General features: G+C 46.4%; 1 protein-coding gene across 1 annotated transcript in view; it reads left to right on the forward strand.

Moving 5' to 3' along the window:
• hspg2 (heparan sulfate proteoglycan 2) overlaps positions 1-27,691 on the forward strand; it is a 389,926-nt gene that overhangs the window by 149,894 nt on the left and 212,341 nt on the right. Inside the window, exons 6-14 of the mRNA XM_078425384.1 lie at positions 5,775-5,935; positions 11,927-12,055; positions 14,851-15,147; positions 17,284-17,403; positions 18,809-18,940; positions 21,360-21,504; positions 23,573-23,724; positions 24,994-25,140; positions 26,629-26,798. Of these exons, the coding sequence (XP_078281510.1) occupies positions 5,775-5,935; positions 11,927-12,055; positions 14,851-15,147; positions 17,284-17,403; positions 18,809-18,940; positions 21,360-21,504; positions 23,573-23,724; positions 24,994-25,140; positions 26,629-26,798 (1,453 nt within the window). The remainder of the gene's footprint in view (positions 1-5,774; positions 5,936-11,926; positions 12,056-14,850; positions 15,148-17,283; positions 17,404-18,808; positions 18,941-21,359; positions 21,505-23,572; positions 23,725-24,993; positions 25,141-26,628; positions 26,799-27,691) is intronic.

Consider the following 27,691-nt stretch of genomic DNA (forward strand, 5'->3'; position numbering starts at 1 on the left):
TCAGGGAGAATATACAAACTGTACAGTGGTCTGGGTCGAACCCTGGTCTCTGACACTGTAAGGCAGCAACTCTACCACTACACCACCCAAGATTGATTTTCGCGATCAAGAAACAGCACTCTGACCACAGCATGACTGCCGCTGTGCAGCCAGAGGCCTCTGATGTGGTGGATGGATCCTGCTGTTAGTTGTTGCTGCTGGGAGCCATGGAAATGTTCCTGTTAACGTCTCCCCCACGAGCATAGCAGCAGCAGGAGGTCACCCAGTCCTTAAATATTCATGGCTGACCTTGCCCCGACCTCCTCTTCAATGCTATCGCCATGAAGCCCTCAGTTCCCTGCTCCTTCAAAAGTGTCATGCTCTGTAAAAACCCCGAATGTTCTCACCTCTGCAACCAGCTCGGGTAGAAGATTCCAGCAAATAATCACCCTCGGCGAGGAGATGTTCCTACGCACCTCGCTTTTAAATGACTGCCATCTGCACCCCTTAGTAGAGACTGTTACACCATTGCAAACCTCTCTGGTGGTGGAAGGTAGACACAATAGTGGCATTTTAGAGGCTTTTAGATAGGCACATGGAGATGCAGAGAATGGAGGTTATATGGATCGCTTGTGGAAGGGGGATGTTTGTGTAACTTGGCACCATGTTCAGAATCGACATTAAGCCTGTTCCTGTGTTGAACTGTTCTATGTTTTGTTTTGATTAGAGTTGCAGCTTGGAAATAGGCCCTTCGGTCCATCGAGCCCACGCCGACCAGAGACCCATACACACGTGTTCTATCCTACACACAAGGGGCAATTTGCAGAAGCCAATTCACCCACATTTTTGGAATGTGGGAGGAAACTGGAGCACCCGGACAGAGAAAACCCACGCGGTCACAGGGAGAACGTACAAACTCCGTACGGACAGCCACAGATTCAGTGCGATATATTTCCATGCGATATATCTCTATGCCCCTGACTCTATCTATCTTTTCAGCCACTTATGATAACCTCTTACTCCCATGAATTAACCTGAGGAACCTCTTGTGGACTGCCTGTATATCCTTTCTTAAAAAAAGGAAAACGAGGTATTGCACAAGTAGGCTAAGTCCAAAGTTCAAACAAAGATTACAACAACACTTAACAATTTTTAAATGCCAATTTCCAGGCAATAAAGACCAGGTTACCACGTGGCCTCTCCACTACCTGCTGCATCTGCATGCGAACATGTTTTGCTGCAGAAGAATTTCTGGATTCCTGCTCTCCATGCAAGTGTCGTTTCCCCCTGGTGGTGAGAAAGTTGCCTCTGGCTGATCTCCCTGTCATCCTCTGTTCCAACCTTCCCAAGCTGCCTTTATTCAGTCTTCTGCTTTCAGATATTTTAAACCCTGTGACTCTGTGCAGCATGAGGGATAGTGAGTCATTCGCCAAACCCTAAACTAGTTGATTCCACTGAAATATGATGAGCTCTCATCTTTTGGCCAAAAGACAAAAATAGCTGATGTGGTAATAGAGCCACCTCCAAGGACAAATCCCCTGGGTCTGAGCAGATATGTCCAAGGACACTGTGGGAAGCAAGAGAAGAAATTGTAGGTGTACTGGGTGGGATACAGGAATCGTCGTTAAACATGGGTGAAGTGCTAGAAACTAGAGGGTTGTTAACGTTGTGCCTCTATTTTAAGAAGGGTTGCAAATAAAAACCTGGGACTGTCGACCAGTAAGCCTAAGTATGTGGTAGGAAAATTACTGGAGAAGATTCTGCGGGATGAGATATACATGTATTTGGATAGATACGGGTTGATTAGGGGTAGCCAGCATGGTTCTGTACATGGGAGATCATCTCTCGCTAATTTGATGAGTTTTTTGAGGTAGTAATCAAGAAGGTTGCTGTTGGCAAGGGCTTTGATGCAGTCTGTATTGATTTCAGCAAGGCCTTCAATAAGTTTTACATGGTAGGCTGCTTATGGTAGCTCATGGGATCCGGGGAGAGCTAACTGGACACAGAATTGGCTTCATGATAGGAACCTGAGGCTGGTGGTGGAATCTTATTTTTGGAGTGGAGGTCTGTGTCCAGTGGTGCCCCTCGGAGATCGGTGTTGGGGCCATTGCTGTTTGTCACCTATCTCAATGATTTACATGAGAATGGATAAGGCATGATTAATAAGTTTGCAGGTGACCCTAAAATAGGTGGTATCGTAGACAGCTGAATGTAGTGGGAAATTTCCAGATTTTGTCTGAAGAAGGGTTCCGACCCATCCTTTTTCTCCAGAGATGCTGCCTGACCCGCTGAGTTACTCCAGCACTTTGTGTCCATCTTCATAGACAGTTGCGTTGGTGTTCAAGAATTACGATGGAATCTTGATCAGCTGGGCATGTGGGTCGAGGAATGGCTAATGGAGTCCATTCAGATAAGCGTGACAAACCTGGCAGACGCAGATGGCTCGACGATAAGACAAGTTGGAAATTTCCCAAGCATGGGCACCAACCAAACAGATGAGAACAAATCTGGATACATCATACTCACAGACCTCTGCCTGTTATTTTTACACACTCTCTGCCTGACATTAATTCATTACGTGCTATATCCGCCAGAACATAATCCTGAAAGGTTGTACTTGGGAGAAGAGCTTCCAACCTTCTGCATGGCTTTTCCCCCAGCGATGGTCAACAGGTTCACTTGCAAATTCTGCTCCAGACCAGCTGCGTTTTCCATTCTCACCACCCTCACTGCCTCATTCTCCCGGGCCAAGTCCTTGCGTCCTTTCTGTTAAATCACAGCCACTCTTATCTGAGCACAGCAACAGACAGGCCCCTTCTGTTTCCTGACAGCAAACTCGATCTTTTTCATAACTCTTTGTTTTGACATCCTGTCTCCTTGCTGAGCAGTGGAAACAAAAATGTAGTCCTGCTTTGGGGTTATTTAAAAAAAAATCAAATCTCCTGCCATTGTGTTGGATAACCGATGCCCCTTTGGTGCACCACCAGTTCCTTTCTGATTAACTACTTCCATCTCGTGGAACAAACAAGCTGTCCAGCCTGCCATATTCCAGGCTGCCTTGACGTTTCACACCGTGTGCTTTCATTTAGTAAAGGAATTGAGCGTAACATTTGTTCCTTTTATGAGGTTAACAAATTCTTTGATTTCCCCTACAATAATCCTACTCGCAGTTTGACCAGCGGATAACCACCAACCAATCTGCCACAGTTTGGGCTGAATATCCCCCCTCTCTTGTGGCAGGAAATCATTAGAGTTACAGAGGAGATGATGATTTGGCACACTTCCCCGATGAGTCAGTACGAGCTCTTTGAAAAATGCAATCTAATTAATTACACTCTCTGGCCATTTCTTTGAGTATTTATCCAATTTCCCCTTTGAAAAGCATGACTTGGTTTGCCTGCAGCACCGTTTCAGAAAGTGGATTCCAGTTCGAGACGCAACAGATGTTTTCCACATACCCCCGACCCTACCAATTGGTGTAAATCTGTAGAAACACGGAACTGGAGATGCTGGCTAATACACACAAAGAGCTGGAGTACTCAGCAGGCCAGACAGCATCTGTGGAGAACATGGACAGTGATGTTTCACCTCGGGACACTATAAGAACGGCCCTGAACGTGTCCCCACACAGTTACCACTTGTTCATATTGCCAACCTGATAATGGCCAGGAGTTTTATTATTTTGTTACTAATATATTGGAAACCGTAAAAAGTTGAAGGATTCGTGTATAGGAGCATAAAACAACTATCAGGTCACATGCAGTGTGAGCAATTGTTGGCACTGTTAGAACATGAAGTGAAAGAGATTTCGATGCTGTTTTGTGAACCCCTAAGGAGTTCACATCTGCAGGACATTGTTGGTTCTGGGTATATTGTTTTGAAAAAAAATTATCGGTCTTAGAAGCTGTGGATGCAGATTAACGATTAAATATTCCAAAGGTTTGATCACGAGCAGGACTGGAATTTGTAAGATTTAGTCGCATTTGAATATTGGCAAAAATTGGATAGTAGAGTTATTAACTTTGGTGAGGGTGGCACAGTGTGCAGCAGGGCGAGCCACTGCCTCACGATGCCCGAGTCCCGGGTTCGTTCCTGGCCTGAGGTGCTGTCTGTGTGGAGTTTACACGTTCTCCATGTGACCATGTGGGTTTCCTCCAGTGATCTCCCACACACATCACAAAGATATGTGGGTTAATGGGCCTCTGTAAACTGCCCGTAGTGTGTAAGGAGTGGAGGCATACATGGGATCACATTGAACTAGTGTGAACTTGTGGACTCGGTGGACTGAATGGCCTGTTTTCATGCTAAACCAAACAAAACTAAAGGTCATGGATGTTTCTTTCTCCACAGACCCACAACGTGAATCACTGAGTATTTCCATAATTTTCTCTTTTTATTTCAGACTTATAGTATCTGTAACTTTTTGTTTATTTTTTTTGAAAGAAGGAAACTTTCCCTCATGGTCCAAGGCAAGGCCGTATAGTAAATGTAAACCGTGCCACTTGCCAGCAAATTTAGCAGTAGCTTTATAGCATGGGTGACAGAAGTTGTATGTACCTGTGATGCGCTGCAACTATGGTTGGCGCAGCGGTAGAGTTGCTGCCTTACAGCGCCAGAGACTCGGGTTCGATCCTGACTAAGGGTGCTGCCTGTATGGAGTTTGTACGTTCTCCCCGTGACCTGCGTGGGTTTTCTCCGGGTGCTCCGGTTTCCTCCCACACTCCAAAGACTCACTCCAAATTGGGTTGGTATATTGTAAATTGCCCTCAGTGTGTGTAGGATAGTGTTAGCGTACGGGGATCGCTCATCGGCGCGGACTCGGTGGACCGAAGGGCCTGTTTCCGTGCCGTATCTCTAAACTAAACTATACAAGTCATTGATAAAAAATGTTAAATCTGGTAACCTTGGATATTTCTCTGTCAGTCGTACACAAGGAAAGGCAAGTGGTCAGAGTTGCATCAAAGTGCAGCAGTAATCTCATGCAATGGAAGATCTTGCTTGAGGGAATTGATCAACTAGTCCTGTGCCTACATCTTTGGCAACCCGTCACAGTTACAAAGTGCTGAATTAATTAATATTCTTTATATTGGCAACATGTTGGCATGAATTGGGTAGACAGCGCCTTTTTTCTAGGATGGAAAAATCAAACATAGCTTTAAGGTGAGAGGGGCAAAGATTAAAAATGCACGGGGCAAAAAAAAAATTTACACCGAGGATGGTTAGTAGCTGGAATATGCTGCCACTGCTCGTAGTTGAAGAAGATACAATAGTGGATTTTAAGAGTCTTTTAGATAGGCTCCTGGATATGCAGGGAATGGAGGAATCTGGATTATGCACACAGATTAGAGATGGTCTTGGCATCATGTTCAGCACAGACATTGCGGGCCAAAGGACCTATGCTCTACTGGTCTATGTTGGAAAGCAGGCAGTTTTATCTCAAATAGGGAGAAAATGGAATCATTCTGGATGTCTGTGGTTGGCAGTTGCTGTCTTATAGCAACAGAGACCCGGATTTGATCCTGACAACGGGTGCTGTTTGTACGTAGTTTGTACATTCTACCCGTGACCTGTGTGGGTTTCCTCTAGGAGCTCTGGTTTCCTCCCACACTCAAAAGACACACAGCTAATTGGCTTCGGTAAAATTGTAAATTGTCTTCAGTCGCTAGTCGGCGTGGACTCGGTGGTTCGGAGGGCCTTTTCCGTACTGCGTCTCTAAACTAAACTAAACTAAACTAAACTAAACTAAACTAAACTTGACATATCGTCCCTGAACTGTTTTCTTTTTAACCTCACAGAGAAGTGGACCATAATGTGGTTGTGGAGCTGGATGTGGGATCTGACGGAAACAGCAATGATGCAGAGATACGAGAGGTGGTCAACTCGGCTGTCAGAAGCGGGTCAATCGGCCCGTACGAAACCACGGTTGAAGGCTTCTTATTCCGGCACCTTGGACAAGGTATTCACTATGTTGTGTGGACGACTTGATGATCCATGGGATCAGATGAGAAAAATAACTAAACTGAAAACTAGGATGTTCCTTCATTAGGCTGAAGGCAAAATCAAGTTTGATGATATAAATGGTGCCGAACTCACCTGGATATGTACTAAAGGACAGCACTAAAGTTGAAAAGTCGGGACTGAGTACATTATATTAGCACATAGAGTTTTGCTTTTCTTCTCTCGGTTTCTGCTGCTGAATCTTCTTCGTAGCCAAGAAGGATGAGGGGGAGACATCTTGAAACTTACCGAATAGTGAAAGGCCGGGATAGAGCGGATGTTGAGAGGATGTTTCCACTAGTGGGATAGTCGAGGACCAGAGGCCATCGCCTCAGAATAAAAGGACCTGCCTCTAGAAAGGAGATGAGAAAGATTTTATTTAGTCAGAGGGTGGTGAATCTGTGGAATTCATTGCCGCAGACTGCTGGGGAGGCCAAATTAATTGACATTTTTAAGGCTGAAATTGAAGGATTCTTGATCAGTAAGAGTGTCAGAGGTTATGGGATGAAGGCAGGAGAACGGGGTTGAGAGGGAAAGATAGGTTAGCCATGATTGAATGGCGGAGTGGACTTGATGGGCCGAATGACCTAATTCTGCTCCTATTACTTATGAACTTGTGAAGAGAGGGATGTGTCCCAGGCCATGACTGTAGCCTCAGTACTGTTGCGGAGGGTTGAAGATAGATATTTCTGGCCTGTCAATCTGCGATTTTCCTCTATTGCATCTGTTAACATCCTGTTGCTTCCATTTATGGAGTGGATGAGGACAGGAAGTAAGGACAGGAAGTTTCCACCAGTGGGAGAGTCTACGATCAGAGGGCATTGCCTCAGAATTAAAGGACTTTCCTTTAGGAAGATGAGGAGAAATTTCTTTAGTCAGGCGGTGATGAATCTGTGGAATTCATTGCCACAGAAGGCTATGGAGGCCAAGTCAATGGATATTTGTAAGGCAGAGATGGATAGATTCTTGATTGGTAAGGGCGTCAGGGACTATGGGGAGAAGTCAGGAGAATGGGGTTAACAGGGAAAGATCAATCAGCCATGATTGAATGGTGGAGTGAACCTGATGGGCCGAATGGCCTAATTTTTCTCCTGTCACTTATGAACATGGGATGCCACGACCAGGATAGTGGAGCAGACTCGATGGGCCGAATGTCCTAATTCTGCCCTTGTGTCTTATGAATCAACAGATGTTGCAAATCTGAAGTACATATAGAAAATGTTAATTTTTTTTCCAGCACAGCAGAAATCATCTGTGATGATGAACGTCCATGTTCAGTCCCTGCGGTCTTGCCCTCTTTTTGCTCTCTCCTCCCTTAGTTTATTGGAATGTTAAATCGAGCTGTAATCCCAACATCTTCCAGTCCCAATGCGAGTTCATCAACCTGCAACTTTAGCTCCGATTCTCTCTCCAGAGAGGCTGTCAGTCTCTGATTTATTTCACAGTGAGAAATCAATGTGCCTCTCATATTCTGAGCTACCCTTGTTCATTAATGAAGCTGAGGCAGTACAGATGCATTTCCTTATTCAGCTTCAGTAACGGACATGAGCCACAGCATCTCCCGGCACCGTGACAAGCAAATCGTTCACAGCGCCCATGCGGTGCCTTAAGTTGTTCTGTGCCTAGAGCTGCAGTAAACAACGGGGTAATGAGAATCAACAAAACTGCATTTGGCTTCAAGTTACTGTGTAAGGTGCCAAAGTGTTTTACAGTAAAGGAAGTTCTTTTGCAGTCAAATGCAGCAGTCATATTGCACGCAGCAAGCTCCAATGAGATATAAAAGGACACAAAGTGCTGGGGTAACTCAGCGGGTCAGGCAGCATCTTTGGAGGACATGGATAGGTGACATTTCAGGTCGGGACCAGTCTTCAGTTCTCCAGAGATGCTGTCTGACCTGCTGTGTTACTCCCGCACTTTGTGTCCTTTTTTTGTAAACTAGCCTCAGCGGTTCCGTTTAGTTTAGTTTGGAGATACAGCACGGAAACAGGCCCTTCGGCCCACCGAATCCACACCCGACCAGCGATCCCCGCACATTACCACCATCCGACACACACCAGGGACAATTTACAATTATACCAAAGCCTATACGTCTTTAGAGAGTGGGAGGAAACCGAAGATCTCGGAGAAAACCCACGCAGGTCACGGGGAGAACGTACAGACAGCACCCGTAGTCAGGATTGATCCCATGTCTCTGGTGCTGCAAGGCAGTGGCTCTGTCGCTACATCACTCTGCCACTCTTTTGCCTACAGCAATGAGATATAGTCCAGGTTTTCATTCTAATGCTTTGCTTCCATTAACCATGAGGTTTGAATTTGATTGAAATTGAATTAATTGTCTGGAAACTGGTCCTATGACCCATCGAGTCTATGTCCACCATCAATCAACCATTGACACTAATTATATGTTATCCAGCTTTTGCATCCACTCCCTATATACTTGGGATAATGTACAGAGACCAAGTCAAGCCAAGTTTATTTGTCACATACACATACACGATGTGCAGTGAAGTGAAAGTGGCAATACCTGCGGATTGTGCAAAAAAAAGTTACAATTACAGCATATAAATTTAAATTAATACAGAAAAGAAAATTTACTCCCTGGAGTTATAATAGTTAACAGTCCTGATGGCCTGTGGGAAGAAACTCCGTCTCATCCTCTCTGTTTTCACAGCGTGACAGCGGAGGCGTTTGCCTGACCGTAGCAGCTGGAACAGTCCGTTGCTGGGGTGGTAGGGGTCCCCCATAATGTTGCTGGCTCTGGATCTGCACCTCCTGATGTATAGGTCCTGCAGGGGGGCGAGTGTAGTTCCCATGGTGCGTTCTGCCGAACGCGCTACTCTCTGCAGGGCCTTCCTGTCCTGGGCAGAGCTGTTCCCAAACCAGACTGTGGTGTTGCTGGACAAGATGCTCTCTACAGCCCCAGAGTAGAAGCAATGAAGGATCCTCAGAGACACTCTGAATTTCCTCAGCTGTCTAAGATGGTAAAGGCGCTGCTTTGCCTACATTACCCTACGAAACCCACACATCCTTCGGAAACCGGAGGTCCCGGGGGAAATCCACAGGGAGAAGGTGCAAACTCCACCCACATAACAGGGTCGAATCCGGGTCTCTGGTGCGGTGAGGCGGCAGCTCTACCAGCTGTGCCAACGTGCCACCACTGCAATTGTGGGGAAGTTTGGCATCGGAAAGAAGCGGCTGAACCATGTCCAGTTAGTCAGCTGTCACAGTTGTCAAACCGTGCTTCCAACATTCCAATAATGCACGACAGAATGATGAAACTAAAGCCTCTGGAATTCAAGATAGGCTCAAGCAATTATATTTAAAGAAGTTAAAATACCAAAACTAGTCTTAGTCCCTTGCAGCTAATGGGGAATACAGTGCTCGTAACTTTGTTCTCTGTTCTGGTCAATAGAGAGGTTCATAAGTTCTAGGAGCAGAACTCGGCCATTCGGCCCATCAAGTCTACTCCGCCATTCAATCGTGGCTGATCTATCTTTCCCTCTCAACCCCATTCTCCTGCCTTCTCCCCATAACCCCTGATACCCTGACAGAGGAGGCAGCCAGCTGTGAGGCACGTATGCCAGCTTTCGTAAATCTCAAACTTAGTAATGATTTTTCAAGTAAATGGCATTTACTTGATGCCTGAGAAACTGCTGGTACTTCTCCACCAAATTAGGCCACCGTGTTGTTTGTGAACTTGACAAAATTCAGTACCTGTGTTCCTTTGGCTTGGCTCATTTATTTTGGTTTACTGGTGGGACCGAACAGTCAAGCCGTTGAAGTCCAGCTTGTGTTGCTGCCCCTTTGTGTCAGTCACTGCCAGCTTAGTTGGAAATATAAGTGCAACAAGTAATAGCCCTTGGAAATAAAATAGAGTGTCTGTACTCATGACAGTTTAATCTTTTGTATAAAATGTCCTCTGGTTGTTAATTGCTGTCCTGGGATTGCATATTTTCCTACTGACCAGCTGCAATCAATAAAATTAGGAAATTAAGCAAATTATTTATTTCCTATTTTGGCTAAATTATTTTCAATCTGCACAGAAGGTTTCTTGCTGCACACAGCAGTCGTGCTTTGTGTTAAATGTCGTGGGTTTCTGTATTGTGGCTTTTTAGCATTTTTCTCTGGGGATGTAGCGGTTGCTATAATCTCTTCCAACTCCTACAATTTTCCCAGATTTCATTGTTCCTCCAGTTCTGGACGCTCGATCCTTTCCAAATGTAAACAACTGCCAAGATTTCGAGCTAGAAAGGCATTCCCAGACCTTTTCTGCCTGCTTTCTGAATCCGCTTAAAACCTACACCTTCAACAAAATTAGTTGTGATCTTTCTCAATGCATCCACATGTCACTTCCTGATTATCCCCTGGAAGGCTTTTTTTTGTTCTGTTCAAGGGACTTGTGCTAAGAGGCCATTGTTGTAATGATTGTGTCCTTAATGGCAATTGAGCAGATGTTCATCATGTAGTCATACAGCGTGGAAACAGGCCCTTCGACCCAACTTACCCACACTGACCAACATGTCCCATCTACACTAGTCCCACCTGCCTGCATTTGGCCCATTTCCCTCTAAATCTATCCTATCCATGTACCAGCCTAAATGTATCTTAAACGTTGCAATTGTACCTCCCTCAACTACCTCCTCTGGCAGCTCATTGCATACACCACCACCCTGTGAGTATAAAAAATAGTTCCTTTAAAATCGTTCCCCTCAGTTCTAAAACCCATGTCCTCTGGTTCTCGATTCCCCTACCCGATCTATTCCTCCCAAGATTGTGTACACCTCTATAAGATCATCCCTTCCAGGCGAGACACACAAGCTCCTGCACTCCTCCAACCTCGCCTACTGCATTCAGTGATCATAATGTGGTCTCCTCTGCATCGACAAGACCAAGCATAGACTGAGTTTGTGGAGCACCTGGCTTTGTCCTTTACGTCGTTGCAAACTTCTGGTTACATATATTTTTACCTCGCCTTCCCACTCCCACACCAACTTGTCCGTCCTCTGTCTTCTCCATTGCTGCAGAGAGGCCAAATGCAAATTGGAAGAACAATCCATCATATTAGCGTACATCCTATCATATCATATCATATCATATCATATATATACAGCCGGAAACAGGCCTTTTCGGCCCTCCAAGTCCGTGCCGCCCAGCGATCCCCGTACATTAACACTATCCTACACACACTAGGGACAATTTTTACATTTACCCAGCCAATTAACCTACATACCTGTACGTCTTTGGAGTGTGGGAGGAAACCGAAGATCTCGGAGAAAACCCACGCAGGTCACGGGGAGAACGTACAAACTCCTTACAGTGCAGCACCCGTAGTCAGGATCGAACCTGAGTCTCCGGCGCTGCATTCGCTGTAAAGCAGCAACTCTACCGCTGCGCTACCGCTATCCTGATATATGAACAAATATTTTTCCAATGTCAAGTTATCCACATCCCCAGTGTACTCTCACACACACTTGCCTGTCCACCAAGTTTGTTCTCCCTTTGTTCACCTATCCCCCCCACCCCCTCAATCTGATTCCATGTATCATCTACGAGTCTCTTCCCCCACCCCCTCACTCATATACTGACAGCCTTTCCTCTTCCCTCTCAGTCCTGATGCGGGGTCTCAACCCAAATCGTCTGCTTACACCTCTTGCCTCCGCAGGTGCTGCTTGACCTGCTGAGTTATTGCAGCCTCACTTCATAGATTCCTTCAATATTTGGCCAGAACCGAGCACCTTTGCTTCATCAGCCCTGTGCAAAAAAACGCACTGTAATTTGTATTCACCAAAAGTCAGGTGGGTGAAGCCATAGCCATAGCCTGTCTTGATGGCCTATTGATTATCCAAGAGCAGCAAAGTGCATTGATGTTTAGTGATCTTCTTGTCGCTTGATTCTAATGTGGTTTTAATCTCTCTCCTCCCACCCCCCGCCCCACACCGCTTGATGTTAGCTGTGGATCCCAGCATTCGTCCGTGCCATGCCGATGAATTTACCTGCGGATCTGGCGAATGCATCACCCTTAATTTTCGGTGTGACTTCAGAGCCGATTGCAATGACATGTCTGATGAAGACGACTGTGGTAAGAGCTCGTTCAGATCAAAGATGGAGCAATCTAGAATTTAGTGAACGGCCTCTAGATGTTCTGGGTATTGGTGCTGGTATTGGTTTCAGTTTGGTATTATCACGTGTACTGATGAGGTACATGAAAAATGTTGTTTGCCTGCTATCCATAAAAACATAGAAAATAGGTGCAGGGGGAGGCCATTTGGCCCTTCGAATCAGCACCGCCATTCATTGTGATCATGGCTGATCATCCACAATCAGTAACCTGTGCCTGCCTTCTCCCCATATCCCTTGATTCCACTAGCCCCTAGAGCTCTATCTAACTCTCTTTTAAATTCATCCAGTGAATTGGCCTCCACTGCCTTCTGTGGCAGAGAATTCCACAAATTCACAACCTCAGCTTAAATGGCCTCCCCTTTTTTTCTTAGACTGTGGCCCCTGGTTCTGGACTCCCCCAACATTGGGAACATTTTTAATGCATCTAGCTTATCCAGTCCTTTCATAATTTTATACGTCTCTATAAGATCCCCTCTCATCCTTCTGAACTCCAGTGAACTCCAGTAATTAGATATCCATCTCATTCTACCACGCATGTGTACAATCGAACCGCACACAAGTACAACAGGTCAAGTCAAGTCAATTTTATTTGTATAGCACATTTAAAAACAACCCACGTTGACCAAAGTGCTGTACATCTGATTAGGAAAAAAAACACACACAAACAGAAAAAGATTGTCCTTCCTGTGTGGCAACCAGAACAAGTGTTTTGAGCAGAAGCAATATGACCATGCACCTATCTATCCAGTACCTGTCTTTTATTAATCCCAACACTTGGTACAGCTTCTGCACTTTGGTCGTTCAACAGCAGGCCCTGATACTTCTCAAATGTTGGTGAAATCTCTGCCTCCCCACTTCCCCACTTCAACGCATTCCAGATTCCAACAGCTCTCTTGATGGGGGGGATAAAATGCCTTCTGATCTCATCAGAACCACTTGTCCCTCACCCCACACTTATGACCCCTGGTCTTAGACACCTCTGCCACAGGGAAAGGTTTCCTACTCTCTGCCCCATCTATGCCCCTCATAATGTTGTACACCTCTATCCGATTCTCCTTCAGCTTCCTTCTTTCCAAGGAGGACAACGCAGCCATTCATACCTCTACACCTCCTCTGGGGTGAATCTCCTCTGCACCTTCCCCACCGTATTTATATCCTTCTGATGGTGTGGTGGCCAAAACTGCACAGAGTCCTATTGCCCTTCGTTCCATCCAGTTGTACAGTGGTGCAACGGTGTAGGATGGCTGCATCACAGCGCCAGAGACCTGGGTTCGATGCTGACTACGGGTGTAAACTGTACAGAGTTTGCACATTCTCTCTGTGACCATCTGGATTTTCTCCGGGAGCTCCTATTTCCTCCCACGCTCCAAATTTCTAGGTTAATTGGCCTCTGTAAAATTGCCTCTAGTGTATAGTGATCGTTGGTCGGTGTGGTCTCGGTGGGCCGAAGGGCCTGTTTCCACGCTGTATCTCTAAAAAACTAAAAACGGCTAAAATCTAAAATGATAGGTGATAATTTTTTATCTTAGGGTCCCCCTCTTTGTTAGCATCGCAGAGCACTGTCAACATGACCTGATCCAGAAATGCTTTGTGACTCTCTCTCACTGACCAGCCCACAGACTGTAATAGCTCCTGGCAGGAGTCCCCATTGGGGGCTAGAGAGAATGGTCAATAAATCCTGGCCAATTTCAAGCGCATTTTGAAAGAGCAAACTAAAAGAGGCTTTCACGCAAATCAAAAGACAGCTCACAGCTCACCCGTGCAATAATGTTTCCCTGATGAAAAGCAAATCCCAACCTTCGAATATTTCTGGTTGTTTCAAATGGGTTGCACCAAGTGCTTCAATGGAGAAGGAAGATAATCTGGCCTTGACTCCTGTGTCTCTAGATTGCCATGATGTGTAAATATAAAGCTGCAGATGGAACCCTGCATTTATGTACACAGTTGACTTCAAAGGGAAGCTATGCAAGCGGTCTGTGACCTTCAGTCTTCAGAAGTGAACTTTAAAAAAAATATCAGCATCTGCTTGCCTCGTAGGTGTTGAAGGAGCCATTTACTAAATGCAGAGGATATGCCTATTTTTGAGTTTATTCCTGCTCAATAACAAAAACAAACTCCAGGACCTGTGGTACCTTGTACTTACAGTCTTTAATAAACAGAAAAGAAGGATCAGAAAGCAATAGCAAGTATTGATCCATCTAGCACCCAACATGAATAAAATCAGGGCAAAAACTGACGGCCAGTTCATTGTAGAGATACAGACACAGAGATACAGCGTGGAAACAGGCCCTGTGGCCCACCGAGTCCACGCCGACCAGTGATCAACCCGTACACTCCACACAAGGGACAATTTACAAACTAGGGGAAATTTACGATCTTTAACAAAAGCCAATTGACCTACAAACCTGTACGCCTTTTGGAGTGTGGGAGGAAACTGGAGCACCCAGAGATAACCCACGCGATCACAGGGAGAGCGTACAAACCCTGCACAGACACCCAAAGTCAGGATGGAACCCGGGTCTCTGACGCTACGAGGCACCAACTCTACCGCTGTGCCACCGTGACGCCAATGCCTTGCGTATTGCAGCACAAGTTAAATTAGTGACCCCACAACTTCAGATGGAAAATATTGGTCACATTCAAGGTGAAAATACCAAGTTCATTCTTCTTGATCTTGCAGCCATTCTGGCTTCTCCGCGTCTACGGTGAAGTTCTGTTTCCAGTGTCTGAAATATTCTTTTTCAAACCCCACAGCCGATCTGTTTAGCACAGTTGCCGCTCCTCCTCCTCCTCCTCCTCCTCCTCCGACAATCCAGCCGACTGAGGCCGAGGCCGAGGCCGAGGCCACGACGATAGCATTTGTCACCGCCAGACCGATCGGGCGAAAATCTCAGCCCCTTGTGACAGCAGCGCCGACACCAGCCGGCAGTAAAGCTCTGAGACCCTGTCCGGTGGACAAGGCTGTGTGCCAGAATGGCCAGTGTATCCCCAGGGACTATCTGTGCGACGGGGAAAGAGACTGCACGGATGGCAGTGACGAACTGGACTGTGGTAAGTCGTTTCAGTTTTTTGGTTTTTTTAGCGATGCGGATAATTAGCCTCACATTCCTCCAGCCTGAAGAGACTTTGTCATTTGCAGCTGCTTTTGTAGCCGGGTTTGTTTTTTTCAGAATAAGATGTCAACAACAGGTTGCTTCTGGGTGAATGCAATGCAAATAGTATTAGTTCAAACACACTGGCTGGTGAGCAGCTGACAGAGAAAATCTCCTGTATTCCTCGGCCGAAGAGCAAAAATGGGCCATGCTTCCAAACTGCGGAGATATCTGCGTAAAAGATCTGCCATTGAGATCCTTTCTTGGAAACTGTGCTCATCCACAAAAAAGGCAGGTTGAGAGCAGGCTACACAATGCAAGTGTTGATAGTCCAGGCTTTTGTGCACAGTGGTGTCATTAGATATCGCTGCTTTCCCTCCAACCACTTCAGTGTTGGTTCTCTTCTTTAATGTAATTGTTTTGAAGACTATTTTTAATGGGCTGCTTGGCTTCAACCCTCAAGACACGAGGCTCCTGATTTTAGTTTTTTTTTAACATCTCTGCTACTCTTTCTTTAGGACGCTCCTTAACTCCTCTCACTATGAACTGCCCGTGGATATTGGTCCATTCATCACTCTTTGCACAAATGTAGATATTGTGGCGTGTTAAAGGGGTATATAGAGGCAACTGTCGGTGTTCTGTATCTCCTGATCCACGCCTTTCTTGGGTTGTTCCCACTTTATCAGTCCGTAAATAGAGTCAACAGAAAGACTCATAGTTCTGGAGTAACTCAGCGGGTCAGGCAGCATCGCTGGAGAATGTGGAGAGGTGATGTTTCTGTTTGGGAAACTTCCTTCAGACTGTCCTGACCCAAAACCTTACCTATCCATGTGCTCCGGAGAGGCTGCCTGACCCATTGAGTTACTCCAGTACTTTGTGGGGGGTTTTTTGTAAACCAACATCCACAGTTCCTTGTGTCTACAATTTATCAGAAAGACGTCTGGATTCTGAATGGAGCTGGTAGAGTCGCTGCCTCGCAGTTCCATTGACGCAAGTTTAGTCTTGATCTCCAGCACTGTCAATGTTGGGTTTACTCATTCACTGCACAAGTGTCAATGTTTGACAGTTTCAATGGCCACCTGAAGTTAAACTGCCAGATTGTGTTTCTGAGGGTCATGGAGCTGTACAGCACGGCAATAGACCCTTCATCCCATTGTGTCCATGCCGGCCAAGTTGGCATTCTGTGCTAGTCTCTTTGCCATCAAGAGATGCGTGAGAATGTCTTATGGTTCTGTGTCGGTTAATCGCTCAATACCTCGAATTAATTGGAGCCACCAAGGTGTTGTAACCATTGATACCTGACCAAATGCTACAAATCACTGGGCCATTTACATAGATACAGAAACATAGAAAATAGGTGCAGGAGGAGGCCATTCGGCCCTTCGAGCCAGCACCGCCATTCATTGTGATCATGGCTGATCGTCCACAATCAATAACCCGTGCCTGCCTTCTCCCATATCCCTGGATTCCACTAGCCCCTAGAGCTCTATCTAACTCTCTCTTAAATCCATCCAGTGATTTGGCCTCCACTGCCTTCTGTGGCAGAGAATACCACAAATTCACAACTCTCTGGGTGAAAAAGTTCCTTCTCACCTCAGTTTTAAATGGCCTCCCCATTATTCTTAGTCGGTGGCCCCTGGTTTTGGACTCGCCCAACATTGGGAATATTTTTCCTGCATCTAGCTTGTCCAGTCTTTTTATAATTTTATATGTTTCTATAAGATCCCCTCTCATCCTTCCAGTGAATACAAGCCTAGAGTGCATACTGATTAAAAACTACCAAATAAAGCGGATCATACATGTCAAAAAGCAGGACATGCTTCCTAATCTCCTGATGCAGCAGGTCTCCACTATAGCACATGGGGAAGGAAGGGGGTTGGGTGATGGGAGGGGGGATAGGGCAGGGTGGGGGATAGGGGTGGGCTGGGAGCACAGGGGAGACAGCCTGGCTTTCCATGAATGAAGTACGAGTGTCCACCTAACCACCTGATCAAATCACATGGAGCCAGGCTGCTCCTTGACCGGAGCAGGTTAGGAATGTATTTGGAACTGAAGACACGAGTTGAGTTTCGCATGCTCTCGTTTCCGTGCCCAGGAACACCGTCACCATGTGAGCCGAATGAGTTCAAGTGTAAGAATGGGCGTTGTGCCTTGAAGCTGTGGCGCTGCGATGGAGACAATGATTGTGGTGACGGATCTGATGAAGAATATTGCCGTGAGTATCGAATGCAACGGACCCAGTTGAGGCGTATGAAATTAAGAGTCAATAGGAAGTCCATTCGGGTCAGGAATCAGTCTGAAGAAGAGTCCTGACCCGAAACGTCACCTATTCCCTTTTCTCCACTGAGTTTCTCCAGCACTTTCTGTTTATCTTTGGCATGAATCAGCATCTGCAGTTAAACAATAGACAATAGGTGCAGGAGTAGGCCATTCGGCCCTTCGAGCCAGCACCGCCATTCAATGTGATCATGGCAGTACCCCGTTCCTGCCTTCTCCCCATACCCCCTGCTGCACGGTAGCGCAGCGGTAGAGTTGCTGCTTTACAGCGAATGCAGCGCCGGAGACTCAGGTTCGATCCTGACTACGGGTGCTGCACTGTAAGGAGTTTGTACGTTCTCCCCGTGACCTGCGTGGGTTTTCTCCGAGATCTTCGGTTTCCTCCCACACTCCAAAGACGTACAGGTATGTAGGTTAATTGGCTGGGTAAATGTAAAAAAAATTGTCCCTAGTGGGTGTAGGATAGTGTTAATGTACGGGGATCACTGGGCGGCACGGACTTGGTGGGCCGAAAAGGCCTGTTTCCGGCTGTATATATATGATATGATATGATATGACTGCTATCATTAAGAGCTCTATCTAGCTCTCTCTTGAAAGCATCCATAGAATTGGCCTCCACTGCCTTCTGAGACAGAGAATTCCACAGATTTACAACTCTCTGAGTGAAAAGGTTTTTCCTCATCACCGTTCTAAATGGCCTACCCCTTATTCTTAAACTGTGGCCCCTGGTTCTGGACTCCCCCAACATTGGGAGCATGTTTCCTGCCTCTAGCATGTTCAATCCCTTAATAATTTTATATGTTTCAATAAGATCACCTCTCATCCTTCTAAATTCCAGTGTATACAAGCCCAGTCGCTCCAGTCTTTCAACATACGACAGTCCCGCCATTCCGGGAATTAACCTGGTGAACCTACGCTGCACGCCCTCAATAGCAAGAATATCCTTCCTCAAATTTGGAGTTTTTTGTTTCTACATCATAGCTGACGGAATTCAGGTGGAGGGAGGCTGGCAGATGCTCACACTATGGATCTCTGTACATAAGTGTTGCAATAGACAATAGACAATAGACAATAGGTGCAGGAGTAGGCCATTCGGCCCTTCGAGCCAGCACCGCCATTCAATGTGATCATGGCTGATCACTCTCAATCAGTACCCCGTTCCTGCCTTCTCCCCATAACCCCCTGACTCCGCTATCCTTAAGAGCTCTATCTAGCTCTCTCTTGAATTGCCCGGGGTGTCGTTCTCTCTCGTCTTGGCTGACCAGGCTGCCCATTGCAGGTTTCCATCAGACTCTGTCCCGGTCAGTAAGGTGCGGTGACTGTGCCTCTTTTCTTCCTTGCAGCCACCAAGGGGCCTGGAGATATGTGCGCCCCAGAACAGTTTGTCTGTGTCTCCAACCGCTTGTGTATCCCTGCCAGTTACCAGTGTGACGAGGAGGCCGACTGCCCCGATCGCTCCGACGAATTTGGATGCAGTAAGTAACCCGGTGACATCGGACTGTGTAGGGGGGAGCCATCTCTCCCAGATTGCTGGTCTTGTTCAATCTGTGATCAAGGAGGTGCTTCGTTTAGTTTAGAGATACAGCATGGAAACAGGCCCTTCGGCCCACCGAGTCCGCGCTGACCAGCGATCACCGCACATTATCATTCTCCAACACACTAGGGCCAATTTACAATTTTTTTGCCGGAGCCAATCCATCGACAAACTTGTACGCCTTTGAAATGTGGGAGGAAACCAGAGCATCTGGAGAAAACCCACGCGGTCATGGAGAGAACGTGCAAACTCCGTACGGTTCTTCAACCGCTGGGGGGGTGGTTGCTCAGGGAGTTGGCTCATGTTGTTCGATCACACAGAGGAAGTTTGCACAGCAATGGGAAACAAGTGGGTGGGTTGGCAGATCTGTCCAAGAAGCCATGGCCCTGAAGCCATGAACCAAGGCATGTCTTGCTCCAGAGAGGAGCTCACTTTTGTGCGTATCCGACTCCTTTGTGTAGGCCAGTACAGCTGCCTCACACCCCACCCCCACCCCATCATCCTCTTCCCTCTGTCCTCCCTCCTCCTCCTCCCACCCGCTCTCGACCTCCATCCCCCTCATCCTTTGAGACTGAGCTCCAGGATATAGTGAGCAATTAACAACTGAACTGAAACATGTTTCTGCACCTTCTGACCAAGGTTGTCTTGGGACCAAGATGGGCCTTTGGCCTGTCTAAAATTCCTTTCCAAGCCTCAAGAATAGCTGAATCCTTCCAGAGCTTCGCTGATGCAGTCGGCATAAGTGGAAATGCGAGAAAAATGTAACTCTCGAGGACCCAAGTGTACAGATCGGACCTAGAGAGAAATAGCCTGAAAAAAATACAATGTTCTTGTGATGTTTATGATAATCAAAAGGCCCACTGATCAGCCTCTCATTATAGCACCGGGGTGAAAGCAATACAGCCATAATTATAGTGCAGTCAGGGAACTCAGGGAATTGCTTGAAGAAGACAGTCAAAAGCACTTCATGGAAAGTGAAGAGGTAATACAGGGGTTGAGAGCAATACACTCCCCCATGTGGCGGGTAAACTCAGGGAATAGTGCCCAGTTCCAACACAGTGGGTGATCCTACAGTGCCAGTCTCCGATGTGGCATATTCTCCACTCAATGCCGCGTTGAATTCACAGAGCAATGTAGATCTGAAACAAAGAGTGAGTTCATGACGGGTTCATGCTGCATAACTCTGGGCACTCCATAATTTCATAGGAAAGATAAGGTGAATAGTGAGGCATTTGCACATGCCCTGTTTTCTGCGAGAGGAACTGAGTTGAGTTGAGCATGAGTTGACTTTTAGTTTATTGCCACGTGTACCGAGGTGCAGTTTTTGTTGCCTGCTATCCAGTCAGCAGAAAGACAATGCATGATTACAATCGAGCCGTCCACAGTGTACAGATACATGATAAAGGGAATGACGTGAATAATGTTTAGTGCAAGATAAAGTCCAGTTAAGTCCAATCAAAGATAGTCCGAGGGTCCTCAATGACGTAGATGGTAGCTCAGTAGAACTGTGATTTGTACCATGCATTATTATGGGAGTTAAACTGTGGCTTTAGACACATTTCGTTGAATAATAAAGCACATAAATGTCAAATGTTTATGAGTTTTTATGGGTTTGGTCAAAAAACAATAGTTCATAAGTGATAGGAACAGAATTAGGCCATTCGGCCCATCAAGTCTACTCTGCCATTCAATCATGGCAGATCTATCTCTCCCTCCTAACCCCATTCTCCTGCCTTCTCCCCATAACCCTTGACACAGTACTAATTAATAGGTTGCCTTACATCAGCAGCACTGGCTGTCTCATGTTAGGGAACCTGGGGGGGTCATATATTCACGTTAGCTGAACCTCACCTCCCATCCAAGCACCCACACAGCCTCCCTTGGCCTACAGTGCCTGACTGGACATGCCCATTACAAGCCATTTAAGCACCTGGAATGAGCACATTTAGAGCAACACAGTGGCGTAGCAGTAGAGTTGCTGCCTTACAGCGCCAGAGACCTGGGTTTCGATCCTGACTACGGGTGCTGTTTGTACAGAGTTTGTACGTTCTCCCTGTGACCGCCTTGGTTTTCTTCAGGTGCTCTCTAATCCTCTCACATTCCAAAGATGTGCAGGTTTGTAGGTTAATTGTCTTCTGTAAATGTGTAGGGTAGAACGAGTGTACGGGGTGGGGTGATTGCAGGTCGGTGTGTGGATTCGGTGGGCTGAAGGGCCTGTTTCCACGCTGTATCTCTGAATCTAAACGAATGATTGAATGGCGGAGTAATGACACGATGGGCTGAATGGACTCATCCTGTGTCTTATGATCTTATGGTAAAGTTCTCAGGGGTCCACTGGTAACCGATCTTATTCCTTGCAGCTCCTCCTCAGGTAGTCACGCCGCCAGAAGAAACAGTGATGGTGAAGCGTGGTGCCACCGTGGTCCTGAACTGCATGGCTGCCGGAGTCCCCACCCCCATCATCACTTGGAGACTGAACTGGGGTCACATCCCCATCACCAGCAGGTAGGTGCCCTTCAGCTGCTTCACAGCACAGTGAGAAAGTGTAAACTGCTCTATCAGTGGGATTGGCAGTAAAGTGACAGCTGGAGGAGTGTATTAAGCACGTGGGGTCTTTGAGGGGAAGAGGACATGAAGAATGGGAATGAGACAAAGGCACTTTGGTCTCATCGCACACAACAACTCTGCAGTAAATAGACATATCAGTCCATAATCTCACAGGAGGGTGAACGAATAAATAAGAGCAATGCAATACCTTTGGAGAAAACCTCTGACTAATTGCTCGCCAAGCCCCCTGGGCAATCAAATCGCAGCGGGAGATCAGGCTGACCGAGTTCATGTCAGAGAGTGGTAGAGCCTTGCTGTTGTGGACCTTGGCTCCGTGCTCAGCCCTGTAAGCAGAGCCAAGACGGCAATGAAGTCTGGAGGCAACGTGCGTATCTCCACCGTTCCTCCACTCGTATCTGTGCTTGTAGCTCTCCAGAGGAACAGCTGATGTTTCGCAGCTGGATCACTTCTGAAGTTGGGATTCATGGACTGGTTAAATCGATGCATTACATGGAGACACCATTACTGGGGTCTTGGGTCCCGTGTGTTACATTATGAGTGCATATTATATCAGTTGAAGACATATCGCAGTACTATTGCTTGCGATGGTGGTCGTATTGCACCTAAAAATAGTTGCTTGTGCCAAACTCTTGCTGCGTAGTTCCCCTCTTTCTATTTGTCCCCTGGTCCCTCTCTTCCCCTCGCACCAACTCGTACACAAAACACCGGATGAACCCTTTGGTAAACCAGAGACCTTGGTTCGATCCTGACCACAAGTGCTGTCTGAACAGAGTCTGCACATTCTCCCTGTGACCGCGTGGGTTTTCTCTGGGTGCTCCGGTTTCCTCCCACATTCCCAAGACGTGCAGGTGTATAGGTTAATTGTCTTGTGTAAATTGTCCCTGGTGCGTAGGAGAAAACGTGCGTAGGGGCGATCATTGGTGGGCGCAGATTTGGTGGGCCGAAGGGCTTGTTTCTCCACTGTATCTCTAAACTAAACTAAACTAATTCCATTTATCCACAAAATGCTGGAGTAACTCAGCAGGTCAGGCAGCATTTCAGGAGAGAAGGAATGGGTGACGTTTCGGTTCGAGACCCTTCTTCAGTCTGACGTTTTGGATCGAGACCCTTCTTCAGTCTGAAGTTTTGGATCGAGACCCTTCTTCAGTCTGAAGAAGGGTCTCGACCCGAAACGTCGCCCATTCCTTCTCTCCCGAGATGCTGCCTGACCTGCTGAGTTACTCCAGCATTTTGTGAATAAATACCTTCAATTTGTACCAGCATCTGCAGTTATTTTCTTACACTATAATTCCATTTATCAATTGTTCCTTCTCATTTTTATGAAGTTGGCAGTGGAGATGTGTCTCTAAACTTAACTAAACTGATTTTCCCCCGTTGCGTTATATGAGGTGGGGTTTATGATGCACTTGTGCTTGTATGAGCATTCCAGAAGAACGGTCACATTCTGTTGGATTTTTGTGCCAAGCTCTTTGACGTTGCGGTGAAGCTTAAGACAGCCGCAGGTTTGGTTATTGCTGCTCCACAGTTCACCCCAGCAACCTTCCTCACTTTTTTTTTAACCAAAAATAATTTATTCACCTATTTACAATAATATGTACAATACTAAATTATTCAAACCCACCACCACTATTCAAGCAAAACAAATATTCTCAAGTTACTATTGCCCCATTCTTACTGAGGATACATTCCCCCCCCCCCCCCACCCCCCCCCCCCAGCGGTCCCGGAAATCCCCCATGAAGCCCCGGGACAGTGCATTGTCCCTTTCCTGTACCACACGGGCGTGGACGTAACCCCGGAATAGGGGCAGGCAGCCGGCTCGGGCAGAGCCCTCTGCCGCCTGGTGCCGTGACTCACGGATGGCCAGCTTGGCCAGGCCCAGGAGCAACCACAACCAGGACATCCTCAGCCCTATCGTCTCCCCACCGCACAGGGTGTCCAAAGATGAAGATGGCGAGTGTGAAGTGCAGCCTGAACAACGTTCCTCACTGGGCTTTCTTGTCGCAGGGTTACCACGACAAGTCAGAATGGACGTGGAACGCTGGTCATTCGGGACGTCAAGGAATCTGACCAAGGCGCGTACACCTGTGAGGCTATCAACGCCAAGGGGATGATTTTCGCCATTCCTGATGCAATACTGATTTTGAAATCCAACCCAGGTAACCCCTTCATCACTGTTAAATCGTGCTGCTTGTGTTCAGTGCCATGTTAATGTGCAAAGACAGTGGAGTCAGAATAAGAACTACAGCGGAAGAGGAGCAAAGATTGATCTCTCTGAAGAAGGGTCCCGACCCAAAACCTCACCCACCCATCACCTGACTCGCTGGGTTACTCCAGCACTTTGTGTCTACCTTCGTTATAAACCAGCATCTGCAATAACTTTCTACACAAAGATTGATTTTCTCCTGTCTGCCATTTATTAAACCCCTTGGCATAGTTGGAGGATTAGGGGATAGTGGGTGTGACACTGCACATTAGGCCAACTAACACCAACTAACGCCTGGCACGTGTGAAATAGTGAGCTGGCAAGGACTGAGTTTGGAAACAAGGAGCAGTAGATGCTGGTTTATAGAAATGGACACAAAGTGCTGGAGTAATTCTGCGGGTCAGGCAGCGTCTCTGGAGAACATGTATAGGTGACATTTTGGGTCGGGACCCTTCTTCAAACTGATTGTCGTGGGGTGGGGAAGAAAGTTGGGAGAGAGGAGAAGTAGGACAAAATGTGGCAGGTAATGGGTCATCTCAGACAAGGCAGGCAGATGGTTGGAACAAAGACCAGAGTTTCAAACAGAAGGTGTGAGAGCCAAAAGAATTGGGGAGTTGTGAATTGGTAAGTCAGAGGAAGGACTGAGTTTGCCTGAGAGTAGAAACAATTGGTGGCAGGAAAACCCTTAAAAAGACATCCTACATTTTTTTGTCATCTCCCGTTTCTACCTGGCAGTTTGGCTTCTGTTTTGGGAATTCTGGTTTTCTTGGGAATTAATTGAATTCTAGAAATGGACATTATAGGGATTGCTCGTGTATTCCCAGTCTCAGGCAGCTCCTCCAGCATTAGATGAGCGTTACATTTTCCATTCACCCAGCAGCTATCTCATGATTTTACAATGCGTAATAAATTATGGTTCAACCCAACCCCGTCTTTCAAAGTGTTATGTTTGCTTGGCATGACATTGTGGAGGGAAAGCGAAGATGCAACCGGACGGATAACCTAAGGGGAAAAAGATGCAAATTGTTACCATATGACCAGGGTGAACAAATGTAGTCCTATCTGAATGATGGTCACAGGTCTTTGTTTCGGGAATTGCTGTTGCTGTGAGAAAAGCACAGGTTGAATGAGTTGAGGTTTTAGTTGGATTCACCCCTCTGCAATGAAGCCACGCGTGGCCCCAGCTGTGGCAGGTGACTTCAGGTGTTATTTTCTTTTTCAGGACTCTGTCCAGAGGGACAATTCAACGTGGAAGGTACCCTGAGATGCATTCCCTGCTTCTGCCTCGGTCTCACGAGAAACTGTGTCCCCACAAGTCGCTACAGAAACCAGATACGTCTGCGTTTCACAGAAGAAGGCAATTTTATGGGTAAGTCAATGGAGTCTTCGCGAGATACAAAATAGGTTCAGACCCTTCGGCCTGCCTGCTCCAGACTGACCATCAACCATTCAATTCTTTTTTTATACCTAATCCTAACCTAATCCATTTAATTTTTTCCCACATTCCCATTAACCCACCCCAGATTCTACCCCTTACCTACTCACCAGGATCAATGTACAGTGGTTAATAATCTACCAACCCAATTGCCTTTGGGATGTGGGAGGAAACCGGAGCACCGTTTGGAATCCCACACAGTCAGGGGGAGAATGTATACTGGCGGTCAGAATTGTACCCAAGTCGCTGGAGCTATGAAGCAGAGGCTTTACTAGCCGCACCGGTGTACTAACCTGTGGGTGCCTGCTCAGTTATAAGCATATTGCTGTTTGTGCTTTGAGGACTATTTTTGGGAGGTTCCATTGGCCATGAAGATACACTCTGCAGTGGAGATTGAATGCATCACTGTGATGTACAACCCTTTCATCTTGAGTAGATGCCCAATTCTTAGTAGTTGACCCAAATGAATATGGCAACTTGCCTGACAGCCTGATGATGCTACCTCCTGCTGTGACAAGCCAGGCACACCTTCACGTTACTCAGTTACACTCTCTGATAGCTGACATTTGGACGGTTGGCTATGAGAGGTTCGGCAACCTTATAATTGAACAGTTTTGGATGATGTAAGAGCTTAAGATGGCATAAGAGTAACGAGGAAAAGATTTGCAGAGTTCGCTCTACATATAGTTGTCACAGGAGTCTGTGGCAGGAGTCACCCATTCCTTCTCTACTAAGATGCTGCCTGACCCGCTGAGTTACTCCAGGATTTTGTGATAGCTTTGCTTTGTACCAGCATCTGCAGTTATTTTCCTACACAAAATGCTGGAGTAACTCAGCTGGTCAGGCAGCATCTCTGGAGAAAAAGGATGAGTGATGTTTCCTGTCGAGATCCTTCTTCAGACTATATTCACGCTCAATTCACATTCTCACATCTCATAACTGCCCCTGTTTCACAGTTTTCATGTACAAAGCGCCCCCCAATCTCCCACCATTAACCCAGTGACCAGACGACCTTGGTAAAAGCTTCTCCACTGGCCAACCCTGACCACACTCGTTCACAGAGATTCCCTTTCTCCTATACATCCCTCACTGCAACTTCTATCCTACTACTTTTGCGTCCTTCCCATTTCCAATGAATGGTTTTTGACACGATACATTAAATCCGTTTCTCTCCATTGTTGCTGCCTGACCTGCTGAGTGTTTCATGCATTTTCTGTTTTTAGAACAAATCATCTTGATGTTTACTGATTAACATTAAGCTGAATGCTTTCATCTTGCACTGGATATCTTCCCCCTCTGCTCAGCACAGTGAACTCCGGCCTGCTCCTTTGATTATCTTTAGTAGTTTGGACATTCTGGGTTAGGAAACCATTGACCAAATGGGCTTTCAAGATGACACTGTGATCGTGTTCTCTCTCCTAGGAGTGAATGTGACAGTGCCAGCACCAGCCCAACCACCGCTGCCTCCTCTCACCAACTCTCAGATGATCGTGGACACAGACTCGGGAGAATTTCAACTGGTCGATCTCTCAAGGCGGTTCCTCAACCAAGAGTCTTTCTGGATTCTCCCAAAGCAGTTTTTGGGAAATAAGGTGCATTTGAAGTGTTAGGATTTTGACAGCCTCACGAATTCCCCATATTTTTCTACCAACGTCATCTCACGTTTTTATCGACTAGTGTTCCAGTTTACAACTCCAAAATTCTTTGGAAGCGTTGCAAGTCGTGACCCTTCTTCAGACAGTCTGAAGAAGCATCTCGACCCGAGAGGTCACCCATTACTTCTCTCTGGAGATGCTGCATGTCCCGCTGAGTTACTGATGCATTTTGTGTCAAGCTTCCTGCTTTGTTGGGCAGTGACTGAGGAGACGACAGAAACCTAGACTGCCAGTTAAAGGGAATAAATGTGTCAGAAGGAAGTCTTGACATGTTGTGGTGTGACATTTCAGTTGTGTTCCTGTATTGCAGGGTCTGCTGACTGAACTTGTGCATGGCTAATTCCAATGAATCTGTTTCACTGCTGTTGCTCAGCACAAACAAAATAAAGAGCAGCTTTGAAAGTCGTAGTTAAATGTTGAAATTTCCATTCCAAATTAAATGCTGGATGAATTCTGGTCCCTTGCGTTCCAAAGTTCCTTTCTTTGAAAGTTACTACTAATGGTTCTAATTTTAGCTTGTCAGCACACTGAGATTCTTGATCCAGAATAAAGATAGTCTTACTTTGATATTAGGACTTTAACCAAAAGGTCACATGCATTGACTTTTCTTTCACGAAATTGCATGACTAAATTATCTCAGTAATTTAATTAGCTAAGTAATTGACAGATTTTACTCACAAACCAATCTACTTCCTTAGGAAGGAGATACAAACTCTACAGATTAGGATAACAGGCATTTGGCACATCTGTTGGACATTAGCCTGGTGTATTAACTCGGGCAGATCCACCGTTGAACGGTGATTGGACTTTTTCCCCAGTGCTCTGTCCAT

This window comes from Rhinoraja longicauda, chromosome 30 (genome assembly GCF_053455715.1).
Source record: "Rhinoraja longicauda isolate Sanriku21f chromosome 30, sRhiLon1.1, whole genome shotgun sequence".
Lineage (NCBI taxonomy): Eukaryota > Metazoa > Chordata > Chondrichthyes > Rajiformes > Arhynchobatidae > Rhinoraja > Rhinoraja longicauda.